The sequence below is a fragment of the Equus caballus genome, chromosome 21, assembly GCF_041296265.1.
Source record: "Equus caballus isolate H_3958 breed thoroughbred chromosome 21, TB-T2T, whole genome shotgun sequence".
NCBI classification, from domain to species: domain Eukaryota; kingdom Metazoa; phylum Chordata; class Mammalia; order Perissodactyla; family Equidae; genus Equus; species Equus caballus.
In genome coordinates, this window is record NC_091704.1 from 36,548,301 (window position 1) to 36,572,509 (window position 24,209).

Genomic DNA, 24,209 nt, shown 5'->3' on the forward strand with positions numbered 1-24,209 from the left:
CCGATTGACACTCAGATCTGAAACATGGATTTTGACTGGTTGTGTTTAACATACATATGTGCTGCTTCATTGTTTCTTAATATCACATTGTGTCAGACTTGATAAATACTATAATGACATCCATTTTAATTTTGTTTTATATTACACACTTAAAGAAAATCATGCTTTTAATTTGTACAGAAATGGTATTTCTGTTAGAATTGTTCACTTTTGAAAGACAAAATAATCCAGAGGAGTGTAGATTTTAAACCTTGTAAAAGCTCCTTGCTTCATCAGATATGTTGCTTCTCCATGGTAATTTGCTGGTGAGTCATTAATTCATTGTCTTCTTTTATTCTCCAGATGATATTTACTGTTAGTAATTGTTGTGTATCCTCAGATATTCAGTTGCTTTAAATATGGAAAGCCATAGACGGTTGAATAGAAACGGTTGTATTAAAAACAAACTAGAGAGACTTGTGAAAGTAAATCAAGCTATTACTAATGCTAAGAAATATTTTGGCCAGAAATAATGAAGAAGAATATCAGTGATATTTAAACAATATCCTTAGTTTCAAACTATTAATCTTTTTAATGCACTTATACAGGGCTTATGTAAATAATTTATCACCCATCACTAAAAGCTTAAAAAGTTGGTTGAGGGTGGTAGAAAGAGGATATTGGGAATACAGGATTAAAAGAAATGTTCAACTCTTTATTGCAGAGTGGATATATCTTCTCAATGGAGGTCCAACATAACTAAACTTGCATCTTTTCATTGAAGTTTTATATAGACACACACAACACAGCACACACACATACAACATAATGTGGCAACAATCAGTGCACCTATTTTTTAAAAAATATATACCATTTGAATCACTCTACACTCATCCAAATTATTAGTCTAAAAGCTGCAATCATGGGTAACCTGTAAGAATTAACCTTGATGTAAAATATTACCTCTACATTTATGACTAACAGGCTTCACAGTTTAGGAAACACTTTGTCCTTCACCATCTAATTTTTAAAAATCAAATGACAAATTTTTAAGTTAAAAGTTAATGAACTAGGTTATGGATCTTTCAACTACTTCGAATAAGGCATATTACCCTCCTTGGAAAAAAACAAAAAACTAGACATTTTGTGGCTATGCATATGTGTTTTATTTTTCTCTACAATGTATTGTTATAATTAAAAGAGAAAAAATTGAGTTTAAAGGTACATTTTACATATATTTGGCCTTATCAAAGAAAAACACCAGTTTTGCTACTATTTCAAAATGTACTTCAAATGTGGTTCTCAGTCAAGAACTAAACAACATACTTAACAAAAAAGAATATCTTAGAACGTATATAACGAATCAATTCAACATATATTGAATGCCTACTATATGTGAGTCACTGTATTTAAAGAATAGGGATACAACAGTGAGAGACTTCTCAAGTAGCTATGGTCTAGTAGAGAATACTGCTGCCTTCATGGAGCTTGTAGTCTAGCAGAGAATACAAATTAGTAAGCAATTATGATAGTGGGAAAAGAGCCAGGATATGAGCCTGGTGTTACAGGAGCATAAGTGGCCCACCTAATCTAATCTAGATCCTTATTCCTTGGATTTTCTGATAGCCAGGATAAGCGCCATCTGGGACATTGTAAGAAATGCCAAATCTCAGTTCAAACTCCATGCATACTGAATGTGAATCTTCATGTTAACAAAATCTCCATGTTATTTGAATGTACATTAACGTTTGAGCCAGGAATCAGGGAAACATACTCAGAGGAAGTGACATTAAAAACGGACTCCCAAGTGGGATATGGTTTGTTAGTGGAGGAGAAAGATAAAATGTGTTGGAAACAGGGAAACAATTGTTTTCTAAACCAGATCAACAGCTTAGGCTGCTGGTTGGATAGAGAAGATATGTAGGGGAGAGAGGAGATGATTTCAGTTTAGAGTATATTTTGTTCGATGTGCCTTAAGTGTAGATGCTTGGGCCAGCCCCAGTGGTCTAGTGGTTAAGTTCAGCATGCTCTGCTTCAGTGGCCCAGGTTCTGTTCCCAGGCAAAGAACTACTCCACTGTCAGTGGCCATGCCTTGGCGGCAGCTCATATACAAAATTAAGGAAGATTGACCACAGATGTTAGCTGAGGGTGAATCTTCCTCAGCAAAAAAGTGGAAGATTGGCAACAGATGTTAGCTCAGGGGCAATCTTTATCAGAAAAAAAAAAAAAGGAAACTTAAAGGGAGGATGGGCATATGAGTCTGGAGGTAAGGGTTTAGTTCTCTGCTGGAGCCATTAACTTGAAATTGGTGATATATTGATAGTAACTGAAGTCATGCAAGTGAGAAGGATTGCTCAGGGAAAATATATAAAGTGAAAAGAAAAAAGTCCAAGGCACAGTCCTTGGAAACACCAACATATAAAGAGATGTCAACAAATAAGGCTGCAAAGAGCAGCCAGAGAGGAAAGAGGAAAGCCAGAAGAGAATATAAATGGAAAGGCCAAGGAATAAGATATCTCTAGGAGGAAGGGATCAGTAGTAATGTTGTCTTAGATTGGGTTCTCCTACAAGAGCTTAAAAAATGGATTTGGTATAGGTAATTTATTGGGGAGGAATTCGAAGAAGCAGAGTGGGGAAGCAGGATGAGTAAGACTAGGGAAAAAGGAAAGCCCCTGAAGGGTATTTTGTTAATTTGTTTTCCAAGGTGGCCAAGTGGGACTTAGTCCTACTGAGAACCTCTGAGGAACTGTGCAGAATGTACCTGAGAATTGTCTCTCTAAAGGTTGGGAGCCTATGGCATTAACCTGTAGACTCAAGCCCTTCATTGATTGACTGTTGCCCTGGGAGGTCTTACCTACACCTCTCCCCATGCCCAAATTTCCATGCAACTCTAGCTTGAGCTAAGCAAGTTTCTAAACTTCTCAGAAAGCCCTGAGGCAGAAACCCTGAGATGGACCGTCCACCGTAAGTGCAGTTGAGGTCAGAGGTGGGCCATCTTGCAAGGATACAAGGGTTTCATGTGACATCAATAGTGTCTGATACTGGTGTTCAATGCCATTCAGATACAAAATTTAAAAAAAATCTTTTTGAAGTATCTAATTAAGTATCATGGTAATCATTGGGAAATCATGGAAATATGAGTATTATTAATGGAAAAGAAGGAATGGAAGCTGTAATTAAATGTTTAAAATTTTAATGAGAGGTATACAGGTAATAAGTGTAGACCATTCTTTCAAGGAATTGGTTGAGAAAAAGGAAGGAGAAAATAGTGTGTTAGTGGAGCGCTTGTGCTACTAGTTAGCTACTTGTGCTCAACTGAGAGTCATTTTTTGAAGACAGGAATATCATGTAGTGAGTGAGAGCACAGACTACAGATTCGGATAGCCTAGGTTCTAGTCCTGGCTTCAGTACTAGTTAGCTGTGTGACTTTACACAAGTTCTTTAAATTCTCTGTGCCTCAGTTTCATCATCTGTAAAGTGAAGATAATGGTAGCAATGTCATAAGGTTGTTGTGAGGAATAAAAGAGTAAACATGAGTAAAGTGTTCAGCTGAGTGCCCAGAAAGTAGTATGTAATATCCAAGGTTCAGATACTATTATTTTTATTATTAATATTTTATTATTATCATTATTATTTTAATTGAAAAGGTGAATATATTTAAATGCGATTTGGCCAGAGCGAATGTATATAGAGAAAGTTGAAGATCTAAGATAGAAACTCTAACAAATAGGGTAATGTTTCTGAGGAAGGATGAAGACTGGTTATTCACAGTTGGAAGATTAGCGTGCAAGTGCGAGAAGAGACAATTCTTTCATTGTTACAAGACCAAGAAGGAGAGAAGGAGAAAAAATTGGTATCTTTCTAAATGAGTTAATAGATGTTCTGGTGTGAAAACTTCTATTTATTTTTGAAATTTTAGGTAAGGTCATCATCTGTAGTGAAAGAAGTTGCTAGAGGAGATAAATAAGAGTATTTAAATAGCATAGAATATTTTAAACGGTCTTACAGAAAAATGAAAGCATGATTAGATTACCATGGTATATCAGTCTGTACTCTTGTTAAATTAACAATTAAAATCATTTTCCTACACCTACACACACCAAGAGAAGCTGCAGTAATAAAAATCAAAGCCATTTAGAGCAAGAAAACACTCTAAAGGATCTTTAAAATATCCAAGCACACATTTTTAACTCTATTATAAAGATAATAATGATTGCTTCAGTTTCTAGCATTTATCCATCCCCTCAACTTTTAGTCTATAATTACTAAAAAATTAACTTTCTAAGAATGTTTTATATGAACAATTTATTTACTTCTTAACTAAGCATTTTCTTCTATTTGCTAAATATACTGACTTCTCATTATGTTTTTAAATTACTTGCTTAGTTGTCTTAACAGTGTTACACTGACTTTTTGAAATCTTGCCATTTTAAAACCAAAATATAATAATAAGGAGAAAGAGAGAAAGAACTATGTAGTGTAAACAATTTCCAAGGTGTTTTCTTAAATATTGATTTTATTTTTTAATATATGAAAATATAATTCACTGTGAAATATCTGAATGGATAGTGCTAAGTTCCCTAAACAAGAGGGCAAGTGTCTGTTTATGTTGGAAGAGATCATTCTAGATGGAAGAATAATGATTTTTACCTGATAATATTTTCCGTAAGGATTTTGAGATTATCTGTTACGTTGTGATTTTGATAGTTTTCCAGGCCAAGTCGATACTTATTCACTATCACGAAAAGCTTTCCCCATGTCTTGAGAGCTGAAGAATTCACTCTGTGATAGAGAAACCCATGTTTCATTGCCCAGCTTTCCAAAAGAGATAGAGAAGAATGAAGATAAGATGGAAGTAACTCATTTAGCTTCTGCAGAAAAAAGTAACTTTACAACCATTTGTTTTTCTTCATGTGTGATTTGCCTTTAATTTTTTCCAATTAATTTATTGGAAGTCAAATTTAGGTATATTTGGATATCTTTATTATTATATGACTTACTCTGATATGACAATGCTGCTTTAAAGAATTTCACAAAATAACCAAGAATCTATTTTAGCTAAAAAAAACTTTTTCCTCAGTAAGTATGAATTGAAGATTTTGCTATGTTTTAGAATGGATCTTGAAAATGATTCAATCCTTCTGTAAATATTTTAGAAATAATACTTGATAAACTCATTTGCATATAATCTAGCTTTTAAAATATACATAAAAAGGGATTAGTTTATTTTTAAATGCAAGATCTACATAGAAAGATATTTATCAAGTTACAATAAGTGGCAATAATAAAAATGCCTTTTTAAAAAATAAAACAGCTTAGTCATAACTCCTATGATGATTGGCTTAAACATAAAAAACAAAGGAAAAAGTAATTCATGATTGATTACTGGTCTTTGAAGGGCAATGTTAAATATTTTTATTAATCATCATTATTTTCTAATTATGTTTAAAATCTACACGTAATCATTTGAATATAAAGTTTACGTCAATTTTTCATTCTGTAAGAAGAATGTCATTTCAGACACAATTTTTACAATGCTATATTTATATTGAGCATGAGAAGTATTTTAGTTTAACTGGATTTTTAAACTATTTTCTATTTAATGATTTTCCCAATAATTACTTATAAGTAGAATAATGCTTTAATATATGACTAAATTAGGCAGCGGTTTATACTAAAAGTGTAATTCATTTTTTCTTGTTCATTGTCCTCTACTTATGGAATGCCATTTACAAAGTAGTTTTAGTCTTATGTTTTTTAAAAATAAAACTATTCCAAAAATAAAGACAATGAAAAATGTTTATAGATATAAGAATTAGAACTCTGTATCTTTCAAAATTACAATACAAATATAGTGGAGGTTTGGGGGGTTTTTTGGGGGGGTTTGGTGAGGAAGATTTGCTCTGCGCTAACATTGGTGCCAATCTTCCTCTATTTTGTATGTGAGTCACCACCACAGCGTGACTGATAAGTGGTGTAGGTCCAGCCTGGGATCCAAACACACAAACCCCAGGCACAGAAGTGGAGCACACAAACTTAACCACTATGCCACAGGCTTGGCCAATATTTTTGAAACTCATTACACAAACACATCTATGTTTGTGCATATATATACACACGCACAAATATATATTGATATCTACTCATAATAAATTCATTATTTGAAGTACTGCTATTTGCTCAACATTTTATTAAAGTAAAGCTAAATTTATTATCTTATGAGATTCCATATAAATACTTTGAAGAATTCAGTGTTGTTATATGCTAATATTACTTAAGAAAAGTATGTTCTCAGCCATCTGTCATAAAACTGCTAGAGTTTTGGCTACACAGAGTTTATGATATATTGTATTAATTTTTTGAATTAATGCATAAACAAATAACATGTAGGAATTCAGACTCCCTGTCTTAGGTTACCTGAGAGCACTTACTGTCATCTCCAAAGACTGAGCTGTGCTTCAGCCAGGAGGTTGAGTTTTGGTGGCAAGAATTTTTACCATTAATAATTGTTTCTGGAATCATTTGAAGTTTCCCTACATAAGAACTTTGAAAAGTGGTGGAATGACAGTTATCATTAATGTCTTAAGTTACACATAAACATCCTCCAGGTTAAGAATCAGCCGTGGATGTGTGCTACATTGTAAGAAATGCCCTGAGATATCATAAAACACTTTATTGTACAGTAATTCAATGCTTCTCGAGAGACGGATGTCAGTAAAAAGTTACCTACTTATATGCAATGTTTTATAGATGTGAAAACAAATTAAAATCATAAACTGAGAGGTACATTTGATTTAATGAGTAATTATGAATAACTCATTAATTTTAATTCTTTTGTTATTTGCTCTTATAATAAAATGAAAAGTGTAACTTCTGATTCCTATCTTCCAGAAACATTCAGTATATAAATCATGCCTGGACGCCTGAAGGCTATCTATTTTTTTAGTGGTAAACATGGCTGTCTTGGTGATGAAGAAAACTCCTTTTATTTTCAAATAGAATAGAATACATATTTAATGAAGAGGATATTTTAACAAGTCATGCCCTCTTCTCAATAACTGCTTATGTTCTAATCAATTAATTAGCTGTTAAGCTTCTTAAGGCAATGACTCTAGCCTCTGTTTCTTATATACTCTCCACAGCAACAACAAAATCCTAGTTTATTGAATAAAGTCAACTTAAATTGTCACAATTTCACAATGTACATAGAAATAGTTGAAATAAGAAGGCATGGGAGATGCTGTCAATCAACCCAATATTTCATTGCTTAATATCCAAAGGCCGTTTCTGTTTTCAAGTCTACGATTTCTTCCTACTTACAGCTGCACTTAATGTAAAGACTGATACAGAGATTCAAAAAGAAACTGCAAATTCTTTAAAGAACAGATTAATCCAGGTTAATTGCAGTAGGTTAAACAGTGTAACACTTTATGGGTTTAGTAGGCTCAATTATTAGTACAAAGGATAAGTTCGGCACGCTCCACTTCAGCAGCCTGGTTTGGTTCACAGGCGTGGACCTACACCATTCATCAGTGGACATGCTGTGGTGGCCACCATTTTTACGTTTTAAAGGTAGAGATGATAGAAGTTAAAAAGTAAAAGTGAGGAGGGAGTTTGTTACTTTCTAATAAACTTGCCCAGAGTTTTCTAACCAAGAAATAAAAGTATAAATATGTTATGTAAAGTTGCAAAGGAAACTAAGGGAAGAATTAACACTCGTGACTCAATTATAGCATGAGAAAGGAAGTGAGAAGATATAGGGACGAAATCACCTTTTTATGGCAAAAACTGAATAACTGATGCCTATAATTAACCACATAAGAAATAGAAACAGAAGCATATTACTTAGCAACAGGGGCAAAACACCTTTTAAAAATGATGACATGAGAGGAGAGAGACTGGTGTATTTCAGAATGGAAAGTTGCCATGCATTATAAATGCTTTATTAGATCTCATTTTTAATATCATGTACATGCATTATTTTTATATATTAATTGCAAAGAACATTTTAAAAATAAAAGTACATTGGAATTTTAAATGATAATTGTTTTATAGTCTCTTTAGATCTGATAGGATGAACTTTTGATTTCACATATTCAAGAGGAATTATATTTGCATCTTTACTTTTCAAAAATCTATCCATCAGTGACTATTAAATATATCGTCATCTTTTGCATATGGTGTGTTACTACAAGTAACAGAAACTTTGCCATTTTATCACTTTTTGACTTTGCCAGCTTATGCATAACTTTTAACAGCTAGTTTATTTCATTGTCCACCTTCTACTAGGTGTCTACTTCAAAGAGTTATTCGTTATTTTTATTTCTCCATGTCACATGGAGGTGATGTTTTCATTCATTCTTACATGTCTTGTTAAGTGTGAGAGAAAACATAAACAAAAGGAAGTAGCTCCTGTTTTCAATGAATGTTGTGTTCTAATAAAGATTATTACCTAATTTCCAAATTCAATGGCCAGCGTCCATTATTTCTTTTTTTAGAATAGACCCCTTTTGAGCACTGCCTCCTTGAAACTTTATCCTTCTTTGGATTCTGCTAATCCAACTTTTATGGTTCTCCTCTCACATCTTGCTAGCTAACGTCAGTTCCCTTAACTTGATCAACCTCCACAACACAAATGCTCTTAAAATATACGTTCCACTTTTTGCCCTTTTTCCTTCTCGTTTGACGCATCCTCCTTTCTGATCCCTTAGTCATTGACTATGTGTATATTTTCTCTTCTGAGTGCCTGATCTACATATTAGCATTAGGATGTGTTATGGGCATCTTAAACTTAACTTGTCAAAACTGAATTTCCTGGCTTTCTCTTCTCCTCCCTCAAATGTGCTTCCTTATGTCCTAAGATAACACAGTACTTGGCGTATAGAAGTGGTTCTGATATGTTAGCATATGGAGGGCCTGTTAAAACACACACTGCCGGAGTTTCTAATTCAGAGGTTCTAATTCAGTTGGTCTGGTGTGGAGACTACAAATGTGCATTTCTAACAAGTCCCTAGGTGATACTGGTTGTTTAGCCATCACACCTTGAGAAACCTTGGCACATAGCAATAAACTAACATTTGTTAGATCAATAATTACTATGAGTCAATGAATGGTTCAAGTATGTAGCATAGGCTCAAAAATCAAACTGAACTCCGTATGAGTAAATGACAGGAAATATTTCTAGAACTTTAGTCTGAAAGAACAAGGAAGATCATTTGGTTTAACACCCTCTTAGTGTAGATTAGTTAACTGAAGTCTAAAGAGATTAAATAATTTTTGTGAGGAAAAATAACTAGATTCAACAAACTCTGACTTTCCATAAAATAAAATAACTTTATGTGTAACATTTGTAGTTAGCTAATGAAGTTAGTTTTCCAATTTCAGAGGTAGACGTAGTATTTTTTTTTCTCCAGACAAGTAGGCCTTTGCATATAAGCACAGATTTCCCCAAAACAAATAAAATACTACTAAGTTTTAATGTCGCCTACCATACCCCTGAATGCATGCAAAGAATGGAGACTTCTAGAGCTCAATATGCTAGATAAAATCAAAGGTTCTCAGCACTCCAACAGTGTTTGAGTGAGCAGTCTGTTGAGAAAAGTCAGCAGAAATTACCTGACATCTACTGGTCCTGAAGAAACTTGAATCCTTTATTTGGCCAGAAAGGACTTCTGTCAATGCAGTAAGTGTCCAAACTGTGGCACTCCTGTTGTCTGAAACTGTCTTATTGTTTTCCCAAGTTAAGATATTTGACAGGATTTACGAGCCTCCACAGACTATACTTATATGAGGGTTTTGTTTAATGGCAAAGGACACAATGCAGCAGAGAAAGAGAATGCAGACAATGATCAGAGGCCCAAGGGCCTTTCCCCAGCACGAGCATGCTGTGTGCTCAATCTTTGGGCACCTGGAGCATGCTGCATCTCTGGTTTGATCCGCCAAGATCTGTGCAAGGAGTCTTGGTTTGGGGAGAGCTCACTGACAAAGCTGTCAGTAGCTCTTTAAATAGTCAAGCTAGAATAATCCAACCAGGTAGGCTCAACGCAAATCATTAGCATAGAAGTTAACCTTAGGAGTCTCCAGTGGAGGTTTGGATTCTAAACAGTACATCAAATATCCCACTGCCCTTTTTTTGGATAAGAGTAAAAATCAGACGCACAAATATCTTTAGATATAAAGATTGAGCTTTTCTAGTCCAGCTGCAAATCAACTTTATTCTACACAGTGGTCTCGTAGAGAAGGCCACTGAAAGTTCCTTCCTGTGGACCAGCTGCATGAGGGGCCAAGAAGACTGAGTCCCAGGTCTCTAGAAGGGGGCTACCAAGTATGTTGAGGTTAAGTGGGCATACAGATTCTGAGTGCTTCAGGAAAAATTAACCTAATACTTCTCGAGTATGTACATACTAAACCTACTTATACCCAATGACGGTGACAACGCTGGTGCTGTAGGGGAGGAAGAACTATTCCCTTACCCTCTAGGTCCTTCTGGCTGTTCTAAGAATTAAATTGACATGAAAGAGAATAATAGGAGAAAATCAAATTTTAATAACAAGTATACATGGGAAAAACCCAGGAAAACTGAGTAACACCAAAATGGCTGAAGCCACCACCTTAAATACCATCTTAAAGACAAAGGAGGATGTTGGGGTAGTGGTTTGGGACTTCAAAGGGGAAGAAGGCAATTTACATGGGGATGGAAAAGCAAATGTTGGATAAATAAATGTTTGCTCGGTCGTGTATAAACAATGTGACCCCAGAGAGAACTTTGAAAAAAATAAGGTTAGCAAAGATTCCCGGAGTCTGTCATACCCAGAGTTATCTATGGTGATGGCCCATCTTAAATTCTTTTAGGGGGTTAGGCGGGAGGTCAAAGTTTCTTTCAGAGTCTTTTATCCTTAAAAATAATCAAGCTAAAGAGAGACATTGTGGGGTGGCCAATTCTGGTCCTCTACAGTGCCTAAATTGAAAATGCATAAATCATAATTCAGATGGTTTAGGTATAGATAGATAGATAGATAGATAGAAACCTACAGGCTTTAAATAGGGGATAGTCTGCTAACTAAACAAAGGAAATATCAAGACAAAGTTGTTTTACTTGAGGATACTAATCTCTAAAAGAGAACATCCAAACAATATGAATATGAACAAAGAAAGTATGTAGAAAAAATTGAAGAAATACAATATAGTAAATTTCTGTTTCTCATTAGATGTACATTATAAATTACCAACTACAATTACAATAATTATGGACAAGGAATCAGAAGACCTAGGTCTTCTAGTCAGAGCTCTGTTATCAAGAAAAACTTGAGAAAAATCTTTTCCATAGATAATATATCAAATGTGTTTTGTTTAAGGTAAGAATCTTATTCCAATATCTTTATCCAGTTTTATAACCTACTTTTTTATTTGTACTCAATTTTATCATCTGTACAATGAAACTAATTTTTTGGGCTCTCATAGATTTTTTCAAAGTGTGGCCTCATGACCACCTGCATTTGAAACACTGAGGGAGTATTTCTGAAACTTAAATGAGTATGAGTCACCTGGAGATCTTTTTAAGGTGCAGATTCTGATTTCATAGGTCTGGGATAAAGCCTGAAATTCTCTTCTAATAAGCTCCTGAGTAACAGACATGCTCCTGTGTTCCTGTTTGATTAGCAGGGTTGTTATTTTTTTTTTAATGTGTATGTATGTGTGTATATGAGTGTGTGTGTAAAGTTACAAATGTAGGTACATCAACGGGATCAATCTCTGGAGTTAAGGCTGTAGATCTGTGTTCCCAATAGGCAAATCCACCCCAAATTTTATAACCAATCAAGTTTGAGAACTACTTGGTTAAATGAACTTAAATGTCTAAGTTAACTTTCAGCTATAAAATTATGTGGATCTAGTCTCACCCTGATATTCTCCTGTGTCCTGAATTGGAAGTCTGACATATTCTCTTCCTTTACAAGGCATCTGTGTTGCTTGGCTATCTATGACTTTCAAACAGCTCCCAAGCTCTCTGCCTCTAGATTCAAAATTTAATTAGGTCTGATCTTTTGCTATAAGGTCTAAGATAAAACCTTTTGTACTATTCAAAGTTACGAGATTCTTTCTCCAAATGAAGAGGCGAACAGCAATTTCATGCTTCTTCTAGAATGAGCTAAAAAAAAGAATCCAAAAAAATAGCATCCTTTTTTATTTTCTTGCCCCATCACTAGCTCTTCTGGGGCTATACCCTTAAATTCTCTCTGAACTCTTTTCATGCCTTGTCTCCATAACATCTCAGTTCTTTACAAGAAGTATTTACCTAAATAAATGCCTACTACAGTATGTGACACAGAGTAGATAGATTACAACCTAGTACTTCAGTTCCTTCCCCTTAAAAGATTTCTTTTTTTTCGTTACTGTTATTCAAATGTTATTGACTACAGCACAACAAAGTAACGTGGTGATTTCTAATATAGCCTAACAATGTTTTCTAATTTCCTTTTTTCCTTTCCTTACAGTATAAGCAAGTAGAACAATACATGTCATTCCATAAGTTACCAGCTGATATGCGTCAGAAGATCCATGATTACTATGAACACAGATACCAAGGCAAAATCTTTGATGAGGAAAATATTCTCAATGAACTCAATGATCCTCTGAGAGAGGTAAGATTTCTAGTCCTCACTCTCCATGGTACATGATCATTGTTTATTTTCTCTTTTCATGGGAAATCCTCAAGTCCATGTTATGACACTACTCAAAAGAAAAATCAGAACTAAATGTTAAAAACATCATTTTTTGCCCTTATTCTCCCTTGTGTTCTCCCATATACAGGTTTTTAATTGTTGAGAAAAAACAGTGCTGGAAAATTGTTCCTCTAATTATGATTCTCAGAACTGTTTTATTTTCTGTATCCCTGGTTATCAAAATATTTTCTTGTATCCTCATTGTCCATATCTTCTGAATCTTCCACTCTTTCATCTCATGCTTATTGAACTGTTTCTTGATCTCCTTTTTCACTTCTGCTCTCCTCTCATGTTCCTTTTCCCTGTTTATCCTATGAACCCTGGTCAAAGACTGAGCTGACCTGTTTCAAGTAAATTCTGTTTCCTATCACTTCATTGAAACACCGCAACATCAATGACCACCTCTGCATTACATCTTCTTCCCATCTTCCCTAGATGTCTTCCCTCTCCCCACTAGAATGTTCAGGTCTCCCCTAGACCAAGGGAACCTTCTCTTGATCATATTTCTTACATTGCTTTGCTCTTTCTTCTTTCTTTTACTACCAACCTTCTCAAAAGATTACTATATAATCATTGAATTGTGGTTTGATCTCCACTGCTCTACCAAAATTGTTTCCTTGAAAGTTATCAATGACCTGTCAATCATCAAAGCCTTTGTCTTTGAGCCCTTGATGGTACTTTAAACTGTTAACAAAACTCACATCCTGAATCTCTTTCTTGGGCTTAACGCTGAACCATTACTGAGCCATTGGCTTTCATTCTGCCTTTCTGAGTTTATTATCTGTTATTTATTTCATCTCACACTTCAATTGTGTAAATTTGAGTTCCAAGTTCTTGCCATAAGAACTTTTCTTAAAAGCCACATGATATCCCCTGGCCCCATATATATGTAAGCTATGTAATAAAGTTATTATCTTCCATCACTAAACCATTTACCTTTTAAGGTAAATGAAGTTTCTCTGTAAATGTTTTAATCATTCTCTCAAGCCATATGGAATGTAAAAACTTAGGTCGTTTTTTCGAATCTTTCTCTTCTCTGCACATCCAGTCAATCACCAAATGCTATCAATTCGCTGTGGCAATACATCTCGTGCCCATGCCCTTGTTTCCTTTGCCAGTGCCGTCACCCTAACCTTATTTCTCTCTCAGGGACTATCTACACTACACCCTTGGTTTGCCTTCCAGCCTTTGGTCTGTTTTCCCTAACTACCATTTAAAGCATCGATGCCAGATTAATCTTCTTTTATGTATACAAGCTGGCTGTTTCTTTGTTCTGAAACTTTCAGTCTTCATATTACGAATTAAACCAAATAAAGCCACCTTAGGCTGAGATGCCAGCTCTTCTATGCTCTGACTCTGGTTACATTTCCAGCTTGCCTTCTCCATGCTGCCCTGCATGTTCCAAAGTGGCCTACCGCCCAACTGTGCAACTTGCTGTTTTGCAAAAATCAATTATAATTTCCAACCCTTGCATCATGTGTTTTCCAGAAATGTCTCTCGTCTAAATAAATGCCTTCTACAAGCAAAATCCAGTTCAAATAATACTTCTTTATTTATAACTTCTTTGGTTTTCCAGACTAGATCTGATCACTATTTTCCCTGACCCCCACTGCACTGAGTCCATAAGTTTTGCGTGCTATTTATTGTATGTTATCGTTATTCTTCCACATTTGTTTTTTCTGCTTTTGTCATGAAATTTCTTTAATAGAAAAGGACATTTAGTCTACATTTTGAAATTTTCTTGAAATTCCTAGTACATGTAACATATATTAAATACTCAACAAATATTTTCATTCCAACTAACATCTCTACCATTTATAACCATTCCAAAGTTTCTGCATCCACTAAAAGCTATTTACATATTTTTTTGTAAAAAGCCTTGAGATATCAGTTAAGAGTTTTGACAATAAAAGGAGCTAAATATCTGCTATTGATTAGCTTATTTTCCCTACTTGGTCCTTAATCAAATAAGAATGTATGAATCTTTTTGCTTTGGGAGACATAATTCAAACACTTCTTTGTGTATTTTTTTTAAAGTAATATATCATTTTTCTTAATCTGTCAGTAGGCTCCGCTTTATCTCTTTGTTGGCTTACAGAATTTGGTTTAAACCCAAATCCCCTTCACTCACAGGCAGAAACTCAGGACACAGGACACAGGCTGGGTGCTCAAGGCCTGGAGGGATTCAAACATAGGGTGCGACGGGCCGTAGCCGGGAGACAAAGTAATCATAGAGACAGTATCAGGGATTAAAATCAAATCAAAAGACAGGAGCATGCAATAAAACTAAGGATTTATTTTAAAGAAACAGGGAAAAGTAAGGATTCCAGCAGAAAATGTCATTGAGGGAATACAAAAAGCTGACAGAAAAAGTAAGCATAAAAATGAACCCTAAGTAGTTGCATGCTTAAATGGGAAGCATTCCTCTGTGCTGAAAATTCTCAGTGTAATGGAAAACCAGGATAACAAGAAAATTTTCTTAATTATGTGTGTCTTATTAACTATCTTTTCTTGCCATACTTCAGTTTACTCTGATCGTTAGTGGAAAAAATCTACTTTTCATTTTTACCCCCTTAAAGCCGTCCACAGACATACCTCCAATTTTCTCAATTCCTACAACTATTCCATCATTAAGTTAACAATTTTTTTTCCTTTATGTTTTCAAATGGCAGGTTCTCAGCATGTGTTACTGCAACTTCTGAAGTGTACTCACAACTTTTCCCCCTGACTTTGATCTTTACTAGCTCAAAAGCATCCCATCTCATGGCTACCATATTGATCAACATAAAACACAAGTTTGATGATGTTACTCTCTTCCAAGAACCTGATCATGACCTCGTATCCCCTGAAAGAAAAAAGTCCAAACTCCTTGACATGACACACGAACTGCCCCCATGGCCTGCCTCCATTTTTATTTCTTTACGTTCATACTTCTTTAACAGGGAATTGCTGTTCATTTCCAGGGGGAGGGGAGGGAAAGCTGTTGATTGCCCCTTTGCCTTTCTTCCTGCCACCCTCTCTATCTTCAATCTTTTCTACTCAGCTTACTCTCTATTTTCCATTAAACACTCTTACCAGGCATGACTTTCTTCATAAATTTTCCCTGACCCCTCTGTCTCTGTCACTGTACTTATCATTTGTCAGTTTATTGTTTGTCTCTTTCAAGACTGAGAGCTTTTTGAGGATCAAGCTGTGTCTTCATATCTTTGGATCTCTAGTGACCAGTATATAGTAGGAACTCATTAAATATTTACTGAGAGTATGCTTTTAACAGAACTGTGAATGAAAAACAGGGTCAGAATCATGGCTTTTAATGAAATTAGAGATTCTAGAAGTGGAAGCATGAGATGCTCAAACACTTAACACCTTAAAAAGGTGAAAACAATGTTCTCCATTTGTTTATCTGCTCTTCAGTTTTTGCTCCTCTGGCATCAGAATCACACAGAAGCTTACATTTAATGTTATTCTGAGTTAGTACTTTATTAGAAGGGAAGTTGGATGAGAAGAATAGGACAGTAAGGAAAGACATTGGCAGAAAGACAACAAGTCATTATTCAAACTCAACTTAAATCTATAAAAGCCAGACATGTTTTCTGAAGAAAAGTTCAATGAGAAATATATTTTGCTTCCTATTAACTTGGAGTATTAGGTACCTGCTATATTCAAGTAATAGTGGTAGATCACAAGAAATATTTTAAAAGTAGTAAAATGCATCATTCCGATTTTCAAAAGCTACATTACACTTAGAATATGAGGCATAAACATGAAAGGTGTAGTTTGGTCACTGTTGTGCCTCTAGCGTCTAGGAACTGCCTGGCATAGAGAAGACATTGAATGATTGATACAGTAAATGTCAAACGAGGGAAACTAGGATACTCAAAAAGGGAAAGTTGGATTATTTGATGTGTATTTGGTGACCAAAGGTAACAATAGTAGATATGCATTGTATACACATACACACACCATACACAATTGCTAATAGTATATTCAATTTTGGATTAACAGCCATCTTACGTTGTAACAAGACTTTTAACTTAAAATGCCATATTGTCCAGAATGCTCATTTTTATGAAGCTATTTTGCATAGTTTAAGATTCTAATGTATACTTAAGAGCAGTGACTTCTTCTAACACAAGTCGGGGTACTCAGGAATGTATAAAAATAAAGGATAGGTCAAACTTTCAGACTCTAAAGCTTATACAAAAAACCTTATTGCTTAAAAATAGAGAAAGTAAGTAAAATGCAATGTTTAAAAATGTGAAAATTATTCTATATTCATTAAGTCCATATTATGTTTTATTCTCCAGTCTTTCTTTTCAACTTGTTTGAATACTTTTAAATATGAAGAATCTTTAAGGTGGAAAATGGCACAAAGAATTTCATTTCTGTGACCTTTGAAAGCTCTTACAAAACTCTCATATCATATATATGCAAATTAATTCACTTAATAGATATTTCAAAAGCACTATTTTATTGAAAGCATTTTCCTATTTCCATTTTTGTGGCTCAAATTAGGTCATTTATCTTTTTTTTGTATGTTGGAGAGGAATTGCTGAAATGCCTTTAACAAATAGCCCGCTCAAGTCACAACACAAGTGTTACCTCCTTGCAGAGGCCTTCTCTGAGAATTTCATCTAAATTAATTCCCTCATAGTCATTCTCCATCATATCAGCGTTTCTGTTGTGTACACATCATTCTGTCGTCTTGTTGTACCTTTGTATTTCTTGTTAATTGTCCATTTTGCTGTATGAACTCAGCATCCAGGAAGGCAAGGACTTTGTCTTTCTTGGTTTCCACCATAACTCCAGCCCCTGTACATATTTAATAATTACTAGTTGGGTAAATAAGCCAAGAAAAACTAAATAAGGATCTCATGCTGGGCAAATCATCTCAAAGAATCATTGATTGTTAGAGCTTGGAAAGAGCATTTTGTCGACAGAACAGTGTACCTGGTATGGATAAGAAAAGTGATGCCCAGAACTATGAAGTACCGTAACCACAGAACTTTCTTAATATCACTTTAGATGAGACTATGGACAACATTGTTTCTCATATACAGCAAGAAGATACTGGCATCTTTAGATTCCTCTGTGATTTTGTTTTGATGTGTGCACTATAATCCAAAAGGTCCTATTTTGTATATGATTGTTTTTATTTTCTTTTAAACTTTCTCCAGTTTTATGCATTAGTAATTTATTGCAGAGTCAGCTTAGTGGATAGAGGATATTTCAGTAGGGTACCATAACAGACAGTGTATAAATGTTCTGTCCAATCTTTGTAATTGAATAAAATCCATGGAATAGATAGAAAATACCTTTTTTTTTAAACTTTATTGCTATGCCAAGTCTGACTACGATATTGTCAATGGCTCATAAAACAAATGTTGCTGCTTTCCCTATCCAGACCTAAGTGGTGAGCCACCTCAGGGTGTGGAAGATTCAGAGTGGCAGACAAAGTTGTGTGTTCTTCATCCTTGGGCTAGGCCGTGTGACCTGTGCACTGGCTCCACTGGAACTGTCAGTGTTCTGAGAAGTGATTGTAAAGTCTTCTTAAGAAATTATCTTCAGGAGTTGGCTCTGTGACAGAGTGGTTAAGTTCACATGCTCCGCTTCTGGTGGCCCAGGGTTTCACTGGTTCAGATCCCAGTGCTGACAAGGCACTGCTCGTCAGGCCATGCTGAAGCAGCATCCTGCATGCCACAACTAGAAGGACCTACAACTAGAATATACAACTATGTACGGGGGGTGTTTTGGGAGAAGAGAAAAAAAAAAGGAATATTGGCAACAGTTGTTAGCTGAGGTGCCAATCTTTAAAAAAAAAAATTATCTTCAAGGCCAGCCTCATGGCATAGTGGTTAAGTTCTGCACATTCTGCTTCAACAGCCTGGGTTCACAGGTCTGGATCCTGGTCACAGACCTACACCACTCATCAGCCACACTGTGGCAGTGACCCACATATAAAGTGGAGGAAGATTGGCACAGATATTAGCTGAGGGCTAATCTTCCTCAAAGCAAAAAAATAAAGAAGATTGGCAACAGATGTTAGCTCAGGGCTAATCTTCCTCAGTGAAAGCAAACAAACAAACAAATGTTATCTTCATTTCACTGTGAACTAAAATACATGGACCAGAAAGTAAAGGAACAACTACAGTTTTCTGAGAAAAAGCCTTAAGGTGGTACCCAGGCACTTGGCATTTTAAGTTCCAGCTATTATTTTGTGATGTATTTATTTTCTAAGATCTATAATCTTCATTCTCTTGTTGCTCTGTGGCTATGCCTGGTCAAAACTCTGAGTCTGCAAAGCTGGACTTCGATACTCTCTAGAAACTTGGGGTTGGTAGTAGATTGGGATCCCAGCTGTTACCTGACCTGGCTCTCCCTGGGAGTCCACCTCTTTTCTCCTCCTTCCCTCTGCTTATAAGATGCTCCTGTCTTCCCCTGGCTGCTCAGGTATTCAAAGTTTCATTGTTTTGAATAGTTTAAATCCATTTCATAATATTCTCAGTGCCATTAATAATTATATGTATCCTTTCAGCTGTATAACAAATAATGAATGACAACCTCCAACAGAGGGGCTGTACAGCATCGTAATTCAGAGCATGGCCCTTGTTCCAGCAGCCTCGTTTAAACCCAGCTCCACAACTTACTATAGTACAACTTCAGACTATTTCACAACTTGTATGTGTTTCACCTTCCTCATCTTTAAATGTGAATAATGATGACAAAAACTACCTCATAGAGTTGTTACAGAGATTAAATGAGCAAAAAATATAAAAAATTAGAAAAGTGCCTGGCACAAAGGAAGTACACAGTAAAGTTTAATTCTTGGTATTACCATGATTCAGTAGAGAATAGGATATAGTCTCAGGCCTCTTGGGAAGTAACAAAAGGCTCATGCAGCTTAGTGAGAGACAGAAATTTAATTAAGCAATTATAACTGTGCGAAAGTGCTATCAGAGGGTCATTCAGAGGGTGTTAGGACGTACACAGGAGGGACACAAAGTCCAGCCTCATCATTTCCTTTGGAAAATATTCAAACAATCTGCTAATAAGCTCTTCTTTCATTTTAACAGCCGGCTTTCTGGAGACAATGTCTTAGCATCAAAACTTGGCATTGAAATGTTAGGATCATGAGACTGATGAATGCTTTCATAAAAGCAGGCAGTATTTTTAAAACTAAAAAACTACTTAGAAAAATTCAGCAAACTGTGCCTCTGTGCTTATGAGAGGCTGTTAGAATGTATACAAAGTAAGAAGGTCTATTTTTAACGTGATCAGATTTATACTGATTCAATTAGAGCAAAATGGCAAACTTAACAGTCGAGAGTGAAGTTAATGCCCTTCTGAGCCTGTCTCCAAAGTTCAGAACTGATCTATTTTTAAACAATGGAGTGTGAAGAGCTGTGAGCTGAAAATAGGTACAGATCATGTGTCCCAGTAGAATATAGGACGTCAGTATATTTCATTTTCACAGAACATGAATCGGACTGAGCTCATAATACTGCCCTTCTGACCTTTAATTTGTCGAATGGACTGTTAGGGAAGAAAGCATAATTTGCATGCATATTTATTTAGTGCAATTCTGAATCTTTTTTTAAAAGTACGTACTTAATGATTTTTTTAAATGTCTTCTAAAAATGGGTTTAGTTAAGATTAACTAACGCGGGCTGGAATGATAGCATCGTAAAGCTATATAGGGATCTCATAGATTATCAGATACTCATGTAACACGCAAAGTTAACAAAAGGCTAGAAAAATTACGTAAGTGGCCTGGTCATGGTCATATTACCAAGCAAAGAAATTGGGTCTTCTCTCTTTTGGCATAGAGGTTTTCCCCTGTATTCCTAGTTTTTAGAAAACAGACAAAAAACATTTATTGATTTCTTAATGTGTGCCGGGCATTGATCCAGGCCTGATGGGAAGGTAAATTGTGAAATGTGGTTTCCAATCTCAAAGTTCTTACTATATGCTTGTAGAGACAAGATATAAATGCATTTTTAAAAAACTATGAGAAAAAGTTAAAATACGTTGCTAAAAGTGCAATAAATGTAGGAAGTCACATGTGCTTAATTGCCAGACTAAGCAGACACTACATACTAAAATTCAAAATCATTTAAGGCCTTAAACACAGGGAAAAACCTTGACACGGGTCTTGGCAATGTATTTTTGGATACAACACCTAAAGCACAGGCAACAAAATCAAAAATAAATTAGTGGGACCACATCAAACTGAAAAGCTTGTGCACAGCAAAAGAAACAGAATGAAAAGACAACTTATAGAATGGGAGAAAACATTTGCAAACCACACATTTGATAAGAGGTTAATATCCATAATATATAAAGAACTTTAACTCAACAGAATGAAAACAAATATAGTCATGTGATGCTTAACGACAGGGATATGTTCTGAGAAATACATCATGTAGGTGATTTCTTCCTTGTGAGAACATCAGAGACTGAACTTAAACCTAGATGGTATAGCCTACTACACACCTAGGCTAGGTGGTACTAATCTTACAGGACCAGCATCGTGTATGCAGTCCGTTGTTGACCAAAATGTCATTGTGTGGTACATGACTGTAGTCCAATTGAAAAATGGGCAAAGGACTGGAATAGACATTTTTTCCAAAGAAAATAGTCAAGTAGCCAGCAGGTACATGGAAAGGTGCTCAACTTCACTAATCATTAGGGAAATGCAAATCAAAACCACGATGAGATACCACCTCACACCTGTTAGAATGGTTGTTATCAAAAAGACAAAATATAGTAAGTATCAGTGAAGATGTGGAGAAAAGAAAATCATAGAAATTGGAAGGGGAGTGAAGATAATTTGTATTATTGTGGTGAGGGAGAGCCAGACCACTGGACCCTTTCCTGGATTTTTTCTTATTGCTTCATTATTTCCCTCCGCCCCTAATATTTCTCTGAATGGTATTGCTTAATTTTAGGACTTCAAAAATTAATCCTATGCTGATATTGCATAATTCCATTTATGGGATCCCTGGAATAGGCAAATTCACAGCAACAGAAAGTAGAATAGAAGTTACCAGGGATTGAGGGGAGGGAGAAGGGGGAATTATTTTTCAATTGTTACAAAGTTTTTGTTGAGGATTATGAAAAAGTTTTAAATATAGATAGTGGTGATGGCTATACAACATTGTAAATATACTTGTGAATTGTACAGGTAGGAATGAATAAAAGAGTAAATATTGCTATATACATTTATGAAAATTTTAAAAATTAATCTTATAGAATAGCACCCAACGCTGTGTCTCTAGTCCTGGTCTCCAGTGCCATTTCCATCTGCTTCTGTCACCTGAGTGCCCAAGATGTTTCACGCTTAATACAAAAATCAAGCAAAATCCTTTCTTCGTGTAACTAAATATCTTTTTGAATGTATTTCTCCCCAGACTGGAGAGCTCAGAAGTTGTTGAAGCGTATGGGTTGTGTTCCACAGCTCCTCAGAGTGACCCTAACTAGATCCTGCCCCTCCCTCGCTGTCAGAGCCGTGATGCGGCTATGTCTTGGCAGATACTCAGGAGGGGGCAGCTTCATCCTCCCTGCCACACTTTTCCTTTTTTTTTTATCCTATCATTTTTATTTGTTATTTAGCTCTGTATCTCCTTCTAATTCCCTGCCACACTTTTACTAGCCTAATTGCTCTATTAGTTTGCTAGAGCTCCCATAACAAAATATAACAGCCTGGGTGGCTTAAACAGCAGAAATTTCTTTTTTCATAGTTCTGGAGGCTGGAAGTCCAAAATCAAGGTGTCAGCAGATTGGGATTCTTCTGAGGCCTCCCTCCTTGGCTTGTTCCCTCTGTCGTCACATGGTCTTTTCTCTGTGCCCACACATCCCCAGTGTCTCTTGGTGTGTCCAAATTTCCTCTTCTTATAAGGACACCAAACAGACTGAATTAGGGCCCACCCTAACAGCTTCATTTTAACTTAATTACTTCTTTAAAGGCCCTACCTCTAAATACAGTCTAAATTCTGAAGTACTGGGAGAAAAGGCCTCAACAGATGAATTTGGAGGGGACACAATTCAGCCCATAACACTTGCCAACACACTCAGGGCTCTGTACAAATCTAACAAAGTGACAGATGAATGAATATTTAATGCCTCTTAGGATGCCTGCCTGGTTTTAGGGCCTGGCCTGATTTCCTCAGTCCTTTGCCCATGCACATATACTGTTATGCACTGATTATTTCTATTGCTGACCTCTTAATGACAAAAATAAATTTATGTGGATTCTATGATAAAATTTCAAATATGGTTTTTATCAAATTCTTGAAATCAGTTTCTCTCAGAATTAATTTCCTCTACTCTCTGCTGGTCCTGTTTTAATAACATTTTTTAGTTCAGTATACTTCTGGGCATCTGTCGGCTGTGTTTGCCAGTTCACATCAATCTGTTTTTACCACATCAGTTAGGCTTAACTCCTATTCTGCAAACCCCTCCATCACCTTGCTCACAGCTTTCAGGCCACTGGAGCTGCGTGCTGCTGGAGCTTACACAAATCTTCGCTGAGCTTCAAGCCTGGGACACCACAGAGCGGGGCTCAGATACAAAGTCTCTAATGAACACTCTCAATGTTAATATACAGCTCCTTAATTTAGGGTTCCTTTGGTCTGTTTCTACCTCTTTTTCTTTCCTTTATAATCAAATTTAAGTGAATGCTAAGAGAATTTTATCATCTGTTGTCATCCTGTATGGTACCTAACTGGCGATATGTTCCTATGTTCTAGGAAGGCAAACCAGTGGGACTATGCTAAGACTAAATTAATTTCAAACTTCGTTTGCATTCATATTGTAAGATTTAAATGTGATTTAATACCTCAAGCCAAATTAGATGCATATGAGAACTGTAACTACAGAAAATGTTAAAATTTTTGAATCTCTACATCTCAAAATTCATCTTGTTCTGATAGATCTTTTACAAGCAGACAGATTTTATTTAAGCCACTTAATAGTAATTGACCATTTGTATATGCAGAGATTTTAGACTAATTACCTTTTAACTCATAATTTGAGGAGACTATTAACCTAGCAATTAATGATATAGCTGGATTTCAGGACAAGTAATGGTGAAAAATGATAAAGTCTGCCAGTATTTAAGAGGCCATTGCAGACTATTTCTCTCTATCTCTATTGGATTTTTCTTAATATAACTATGATTAACACAAGATAGAATATTGTGTGGCCACTAAAAAGAATGGCAGTGAGGACCATGTCTCAAAATGGGAAATATTTTCTGTAATAAAAATGAGGAAAAAAAACAAATATGAAATGTATATTATGATTACCACTATATCAAGGTGAATAATAGATTATTTTAAGAGAATACATAAACATATTAAGTTACTTTCATTATAGTGATGAGAATACAGAGGTTTTTTAAATATATTTTAAGGGATATATATGTTCATTTTTTATTTCAAAGATTTTAAAAAATACAATTTGCTTGCTAATACAAAAATACTTGGTTACTCTTTCTTCTTTAGTAAGACA

At 35.4% G+C, this 24,209-nt stretch overlaps 1 protein-coding gene across 1 annotated transcript in view; it reads left to right on the plus strand.

Moving 5' to 3' along the window:
• Nucleotides 1–24,209, plus strand: part of HCN1 (hyperpolarization activated cyclic nucleotide gated potassium channel 1) — a 368,187-nt gene that overhangs the window by 285,164 nt on the left and 58,814 nt on the right. The window contains exon 5 of the mRNA XM_023625674.2: nt 12,471–12,617. Coding sequence (XP_023481442.1) covers nt 12,471–12,617 — 147 coding nt within the window. The remainder of the gene's footprint in view (nt 1–12,470; nt 12,618–24,209) is intronic.